The 8,549-nt window shown below is 39.5% G+C and overlaps 1 protein-coding gene across 2 annotated transcripts in view; it reads right to left on the bottom strand.

Moving 5' to 3' along the window:
* Positions 1-2,736: 2,736 nt before the first annotated feature.
* Positions 2,737-8,549, bottom strand: part of TRPM1 (transient receptor potential cation channel subfamily M member 1) — an 87,026-nt gene continuing 81,213 nt past the window's right edge. For both annotated transcript variants that reach the window (XM_072402285.1, XM_072402284.1), the window contains 3 exons: positions 5,358-5,560; positions 4,243-4,375; positions 2,737-4,152 (listed from right to left, as the gene is read on the bottom strand). In XM_072402285.1, coding sequence (XP_072258386.1) covers positions 2,862-4,152; positions 4,243-4,375; positions 5,358-5,560 — 1,627 coding nt within the window. In that variant the 3' untranslated portion in view covers positions 2,737-2,861. The remainder of the gene's footprint in view (positions 4,153-4,242; positions 4,376-5,357; positions 5,561-8,549) is intronic.

Below are 8,549 nucleotides of genomic sequence, written 5' to 3'. Positions count from 1 at the left end.
CAGGACCTGCGGGGACCAACAGGACGACGGGGGACGTCGATGGAGCAAGGTAAGTGGGAGTGTTTTTCGTCAAAAGCGACCCCAAGTGTGACTCGGGAATACCGATTTTTGTCTGGAAAGTCACACTCGGGAATACTGCTAGCTAATGACTTTTAGAAAATCCATTCCAGGTTTGCTGGATTACCCAGCTTCACTAGTGAAAGTGTATTATCTCCAGCCTTAGAGAACTTTAATAAATCAGGGCCTATGTCTCTGCTCACTGCGCCACTCCGACCATACCCACTCAACCTCCCTCAGCCCTGTTACTCTGGACGAAGTCTCTTCTCTTCTCTCATCATCTCCATCATCTCTCCTGTCCGATTGACCCAATTTCCCCTGATCTACTCCGTGCCCACTCCTCCACCCTGGCCCCTGCCCTGACTGAACTATTCAATCTCTCCCTTTCTACTGGTAAATACCCCTCAGCTTTCAAACATGCCATAATTCTCCCTATCCTAAAGAAACCCTCACTAGACCCCTTCCTACCCTCTAACTACCGTCCTATCTCCCTTCTCCCATATGTCTCCAAACTTCTTGAACGCCTTGTCTACAAAAGACTCACCCGTTACCTGAGCACCAACTCTTTCCTTGACCCCCTCCAGTCTGGCTTTCGAGCTGTCTATTCCATCGAAACAGCCCTTACTAAAGTGGCCAATGACCTCATCAGAGCTAAGTCTCAAGGCAACTTTTCCCTGCTCCTTCTCCTTGATCTTTCCTCTGCTTTTGACACCGTTGATCACCCCCTTCTAATACAAATCATGCGCTCCATAGTTATCAGTGACCCTTCTCCCTCTTGGTTTGCTTCCTATCTGTTTGACCGCTCCTTTCAAGTTTCTTTCAATGGTAATTCCTCCTCGCCCACTCGCCTCCCTGTTGGTGTTCCCCAAGGGTCAGTCCTTGGACCGGTTCTCTTTTCTCTGTACACCTCCTCTCTCGGTAGTCTCATATCCTCCTTTGGCTTACAGTACCATCTGTATGTTGATGACAATCAAATCTATCTGTCCACCCCTCATCTGTCTCCGTCAGTCCTAGATAAGGTCTCACGCTGCCTGTCAGTCATCTCATCATGGATGTCTGATCGATTTTTGAAGCTCAACCTGGATAAAACAGAACTCATCATCCCCCCCCTCAAATTCCAAATCTCCCCGACATATATCTAACTGTTAACAACACCGGTATTCGGCCCTCCCCTCAGGCACGTTGTCTTGGTGTCATCTTTGCCTCTGCCCTCTCATATACCCCCCATATTCAGAACATTTCCAGGTCCTGTCACTTTCACCTACTCAACATCTCCAAAATCCGCCCCTACCTGTCCCCTGAGACCACCAAACTCCTTGTACATGCCGTTATCATCTCCCGTCTGGACTACTGTAACCTTCTCCTCTGGTATTCTACCAACCCGACTCTCTCCTCTACAATCTATTATGAATGCTGCAGCCAGACTCATCCATCCTTCCCTACGCTCCTCTTCCGCTGCATCTCTTTGTAGTTCTCTCCATGGACTTCCATTTCACCGTAGAATCAAATCCAAGCTCCTGTGCTTTGCCTTCAAATCTCTACACAGTTATTGTCCCACTTACATTTCTGACCTGGTAAAAAAAGTACTACCCCAGCCGCTCTCTCTGCTCCTCCAATGACCTACTACTGACTTCCTCACTCATAACCACATCACACGCATGGATACAAGACTTCTCTAGAGCTGCCCCAACTCTCTGGAATGGTCTTCCTCGTCCTATTCGGCTTGCTCCTACTTTCTGCTCATTTAAAAGAGCGCTCAAAACCTATTTTTTCAAACTTGCCTACCCATCTTCTTCTGCCTTTTGAAACCATCACTACTTCCCACCACTACATATCTCCCATCCTACTGTGTGTAAATTCCCCCACCTACTAGGTTGTAAGCTCTTCGGGGCAGGGTCCTCCCCTCCTGTATCACTGTCTGTATTAGTCTATCACTTGCAACCCCTATTTAATGAAAGCGCAGCACTGCGTAATATGTTGGCGCTATATAAATCCTGTTTAATAATAACAATAATAATTTGGACAATGTGCGTGCATATATTAATTTTGTTGTATTATAATTAAATTTATTATTATTATTATTATTAGCTTTAAGCTTTTATTTAACTTTAAGCTTAATAACAAAAGGCTGTCTAACCTCAGTCCTTAGATGCTGTGATCTAGACACATTATTAGCATTTTATTACCAGAGAACATTTTGTACCTTATGCTTTACAAAGAGTCAGAAGAAAATTCCATGTATATGAAAATCCTGGCCTGTATGTGGCCTTCAAGGACTGAATGTGGACACCCCTAACAAGGCATATTTGAAAACTCCAATTTTTTGTGTCTAATATATACATCAGATAGTTGTTTGACCAAAGTGTGTTCTGGGGAGACTTATTTTGTAACCCGTGGTGTTAATTTACAGTTGTCTTTCTTATACTTCATAATAAGCTTATAAATATATTAAGCTAATAAATATATTTATTCAAAGAAATTGACTTTCTCAATGACATTACGGTGCTAGGGTTTCCTATTACTACACTTTACTGTCTTGCTTCTAAAAATAAATGTTCTGCTTAGTTTTCTGGCTGGGCAGTGAGCATGACAATTGATGAATTCCACATTGTAAATGTCAATGGTGAATCAACAAATAATAAATGACTGAGGTAGTGTGGCTTTAAGCAATCCAGGTGATAGAATTGTCAAGTGTTTGTTATTTTATTATATTTTTTATTTTTCAGCAGTGTAAAAAAAATATCAGAAGATTTTTAAACACATTTCAGTTTTACTGAACTACATCAAATAAATATAATTTAACATTAACACTCTGTTTCTGTGGATGCATTATCTTTCTTTGTTTTTGAGTCATCTGCTGCACTACCGCAGGCCACAACAATATTCATGACGCTGCTTGCATGTCCTGGTCTTTCTAATTTATCCATTAACGATCGTGATTTTCTTGAATGGCAGTGTAAACTTTTTGATCTAGGAGAAGCAAAGCCACAAGTCTTGTCTGATTTCACAGACAGTAAGTTTTCTGTCTCTGTCCTTTCAGTGAAAGGTGGGCAAGGAAAGGAGGCACTGTTTTCTATCTCTCCTATGTCGCTCTCATCTTCTGTATCTGTTAGCAATGGCTTTAGCTCAGCCTGGATCTCAGCCTCCGATACAATATTTGGAATCTCTGGGGTTTCCTTGCAAGAACCTTCTCCTTGATAACTCCAGCGGTCTGCCCAGTCTTCTATAGCTGGAGTACACATCTGATCCACAATTGTGCTGTATTCTGTCGTCCAGTTGTTAACTCCGCCAACTAGTTTTCCACCTTGTGTAAAGAAAAAACTTCTAGATTTGGTCATAGTTGCCTGACAAGTGTTAAATGACTGACCAGGGTAATAACGAATTGCTTTTGATTTTTCTAAGGGGTAAGAGATGGTGGCTTCTAGTTTTGTTCTTTCTACTGTTAAATGAGAGTTTGAAAACTCAGGAACAGTGACTTCTGCTACTGACTGACCATTCATTAGGACATCAGGTTGCTTTACTACTTCTTCACCGGAATTTTCACTAGAGTTACCATTATGGTTAGCATTTTCTGGAGTCCGGATACCTATACTAGAAAGTTGATTTGTATGTGGAACTATTCCTAGGGTGATTTTGTTAAAATCATTTGTTGCTACTGCATTTGCACTTGAGGCATAACGAAGACTTGCCTGCCGTGGCACTAGTTGCATGTTTTGATCCTCCTCACCTTTCTCTACTTTCATTCCAAAAGAATAGGCTTTTCTACGAAGACCAAGAGCAGGTGACATGGAACCTACACTGTCATCACCTGGTATTTCCTCGGGTTCAACATGGTATTTATATAGGCTGTTGCCATCAGAACTGTTTACACTGCCTTGTCGTAAGAGATAAGCACCATCTACATCCGATGAAGCACGTGAGCGTACATGAATTAACTCTGATTTGTCAATTCCTGCAAGTTTTTCAAGAGCATTAACCATTCTTCCTGAAAGTTCTTCTAGCTGGGAAAGCCGAAGGTCAACTGTCTGCAAAGAGGCCTTCATGAAATGTTCACGTTCATTCACTTCTTCTAGTCGCATGGACATATTTTCAACTCTACAAAAGTAAACAAAGAGTCCATTGGAATTTATGCAGAAACAACTCGTGTTTTCTATACTCCTATTTACAATTCTGAAATAAAATTACCTTTCAGAAGTAACCCGAATACGTTCATCGTTTGATGATTGCTGCTCATCCTCCTTCTCTTGGAAATACTCTTCTACGCACTGCTCTTCAAACTCATACAATTTCTTCAACTCTTCATCATTTAGAAACAACTCTGAAGGATTACAGAAAATATTTACTTGGACAGGTAATACATCAAATCAGTAAAACCATGCATTGCACAACATATGACAGGGAAAGCATTTACATGTCCTTTTTTCCTTAAAAAGGAGGAGAGCTATATACCTGCAGAGCCTCTAATTTACGTCTTGTACTGGCCAATCTGAAGTGGCAAAACACATGTACTTGCTTTTAGTGATAGAGCTTGCTCATTTACTTGTGCCTCACAAAAATGTCTATTGACCATGGAGGAAGACTATCATAGTGATGAACCAACAAGGTAGCTGGATTGTAGGGTAGCAGGGAAGCTATGACGATACCAGCACATGTCTCAAGCACAGGTGAACAAAAGCTGGAATTTTTAAAGCCAACCAAAGCTCTCACTTTAAAGCTAACTCCAGTCAAAAACTACCCCACCCACTACCCTTTCCTTCTGCCATCTTTTGACTTTCTTACCCTTTTTATTTTTTCTTACATTATAAAGCAAAAAAGTCCACTTTTATGGAAGCGGAGACTCACTGATCCAGCGCCACGGATGTGCTTGAGCCTGCTGCTTCCCTGTTCTTTCCAGTTACCAATGTCATCATTTCTGGATCCACTTCTGAGATTTTTTTTACAGGGTTTTACTACTGAACAGTTAATATAAAGTGACATGGACATCTAAAGATGGCCCACCTGATGTAAAGGACGGTAAGGGACTAAACCATCACATGATAAGTTATTGATGAAAAATAAGTACATTTAGAATTTTATATTGCCAGCTAATATAGGGGCCAAGAAAGAAAGAGAGGAAGGGAGTATAGTTTTTGACTAGAAATCAGCTTCTAAAGAAACGGAGACTTTTTATATTATTTACAAACAACAAGGGGAATAGAAACACTGTTTTAGATATAGCAGTTGCTACCCTGTCAACTTCTGCAGGAATAGAGATCATTTATTTTTCATATATACATGTATAGGTTATCAAATAAACATACTCAGGCCTCTGTCTCTCTCATCCTGCTCCCCTTCATGTATCTTCCTACAGCGGCAGCAAAGACGTTTCATGATGATATACAAGTGACTAAAGATTATCATTGGAGGAGGCAAGACAGGCCGGTCATGAAAAGTCATAATGAGCTGGTAACGCTGAAACTTCCACACTTGGTTTGATATAGACTTTACTTCAAAAAAGGTGTTACTATAAAAAAAAAAAAAAAAAAACAGCAAAACGGTGACAATTGTTTGTAAAGTAATAGTAAGATTGCTAGAAAACAAATGAAAATGTTAGGACAAACAAATGACTCCAAATCTGTTTAATGTTCATTTATACTGGACTATATGGTGTTCGCAAATAAAGCCAAAACTCAATATTTAGCATCTGTCCGCACTGAAGTATATTTTTGTAGGGGAGCTAAAGTTGGGGTTCTTGCAGCCAGGCCTAACTGGGCTAATGCACGGTAATGCTCCCACATTAATAACCCACATGCCTTCAGTATGGGCAGACACTTAGACAAAAAGAAGAACTATGTTTCAATACACATTTCAAATTTATGCCAACAGCCAATCCTGAAAAATATAAATATTTGTAACTTAGTTTTAACTTGTTAAAGGTTCTAGGTTAAAAAATAATCTACTATGGTACTATGATGTTCAAATCCATGATATCTATCTACTAATTAACTGTAGTTAAATCTTTGGGTGCATGCATTATTCCTATAGTCTGACACAAAATGTATTTTCTACCATATCCATCTCAAGTTTAGTCAGTAAGGAGATGTATTAACAATGATGTATTTTAATATTTGACTTTTTTAGTTACTGAAAAAAATAAACGTTCTTTAAACCCAGCTTAAGCTCAGTTTAAATGCCTTGCGGCAAACCTGTAGTAAAAAATCCAATTCCTTCAGTGAATCAGACTATCTTTCTAATTACTCAGTAAAGTCTCCAGATTGCTTAGCTTTAATAACTCATGTTTAATGCCACATTAAAGTTCACTGGTGGTGCTATGTTATACACACCACTTCCTAATTATTGTTTATGATAGGTTAAGTATGGGTTAGCAGTTGTGGCATTGCTCCACAAACAGATATCCTTAAAGTAACATTGTATTGGCAAAAGTATGGAAAATGCCATTGCCACACAAAGTTTTTTTTTTTTTTTTTGTTTTGGACACATACACAGTATGCTTGTTTTTGGTCTATGACAAAAACATTTTTGCCAGAAATGGCAAAGGGAGCCAAAATAATTCCACTTGCACTAACTCCATCTTCATGGATAAGACCTTCGCCTTGTCTTTTTCTGGGTTTAGCCATCTAAACTGGCTAATCAGAAGAACATAAATTATGTGTATGTGATGGGAGTTCATTCTGACACAGATATTCCAAGAATGTATACTAAGCTGAGCAGTGTACATTCAAAAGAATACTGAAAAAGGGCAGATATATTTGTGATATTGTGGATGAGGCACAGCATTTCCCCTCTGCAATAAAGAGCTTGCTCACAGATTCTACAATTTTTATAACATTATTTATTTATTTAGGAGAAAGGAAAAGAGAATAATTCTAACAATGTGTCTGAAAAATACTGCAGCAGTCAAATAAATGCAGTAACAAACCCCAGATAAGAGCACAAGTAAAAATTGTACCTGATCCACCACATGCAGATAAGAAACCCACTGCATAGTACAATGCAGATTACAAAGCCAGCAAAATGGCAGAGCATAATCAGAGGGTGCTCTGTTAAGCAAGCAGTAAAGAAAAGAAAGGAAGGAGTTATCCCTCTCCCCATACAAAGTGACTCTAATACAGTCATGAGATGGGAAAAACAATTCCCGAAAGGATGGCAACAAAAGAAATGAGACTTTTGGGCTCTACAAAGATCACAGGAGTAATCCAATAAAACCTGGGCCTTCCCACCCCATGGGAAAGAATGGGTACCCCCAAATCAGAAACACAGAAGTAGGCTCTGGCAATCAATTGTGTTCTGGTAGACGCCATTTGTGGCAAGTGACTTGATTTTGGATTACGAACTTTCAACCACGTAAGTGGAGAGGAGACTTTATGAATGATTGCTCAACCCTGACCGACTGTTTATGGTCCTCATAGCAGCAGTAATCAATTGTACTGCCAAAATGCCATAAAATATACTAAGGTGATATGTCTGAAACTCCCAAGCTACTCACCAGTCTAAAGCAAAACAACTGCCTCTGGTTTATAAAAAAGACTTTTATTACATAATAAGAAAGTGAAAACATGAGAGTGTTTTGAAGTAAAAAATCAATACTGGGAGAGTCCAGAGAAAGAGTCTCAGGAAATACAGGACCCTTTGTAGACTATGTATTTTAAATATATGTATATGGCCGAAACACTTAAATGTATCAAAGTCTCGTTGATGTGCATTTGTTTTTATCTTGGACAGTAAAAGATAAAAATTTAATTTAAACACCAGGGACAAACAATATAGTAGGTCACTAGCATACCTAGATATTTTATGGCTCCCTTTGCTCATTTGAAAGAAAATAGTTGGCTTACTGCTCCTGATGATCTAGTGATGGAGAAACATTAACTACTTCCAATTTTAAAAGTTTATTTTGAAGAGGGAATGGAATCCATATATGAAGAATTCATGCTATTGGGTAGGCAATGAAGTATTAGGACCGGTGACCACAAAAAGCAGGTCATCAGTGTATGCTGTAACAGTCTATGAGGACCCATGTTGTCTTGATTAGCATGTATAGAGTGTTAAGGCTCCAGGGTGAGAATAAATCTAGGGTGGGGACAGGGGACACTCATGATGAATACCATTGGATATTTAGTCCAACACGTAGCCACTTCTCCTAACTGAGGCAGAGGGGTGGGAGTATATTGACCTTATCAAGGACATCTAATTGTTTCCTAAACATATAAGTTATAGCGTCTATTGTATAAATATCCAGTCCACTCAATCAAAGGCCTTTTGTGCATTTGAGAACCCTGATAGTATTAACCGTTACCTCTGTTGATGGCATAATGAGTCTCCTGATGGCACTTGGCACATAATAAATATGTTTATGAAAATGCAGAGGAAAGCATCAGTCCTTAAACATATGTACATAAGCAAAGCAAGCAGCGTCATGTCAAGCAATGCCATGTGATATCCAGTCATTGAGTATGCAAAAGCCGCGAGTCACATTTTGTGGGTAAGTCCTG

Source organism: Pyxicephalus adspersus, chromosome 2 (assembly GCF_032062135.1).
Source record: "Pyxicephalus adspersus chromosome 2, UCB_Pads_2.0, whole genome shotgun sequence".
Taxonomy (NCBI): domain Eukaryota; kingdom Metazoa; phylum Chordata; class Amphibia; order Anura; family Pyxicephalidae; genus Pyxicephalus; species Pyxicephalus adspersus.
Note: the sequence above shows the minus strand (reverse complement) of the source record. Positions and strands in the feature narration are given on the sequence as shown.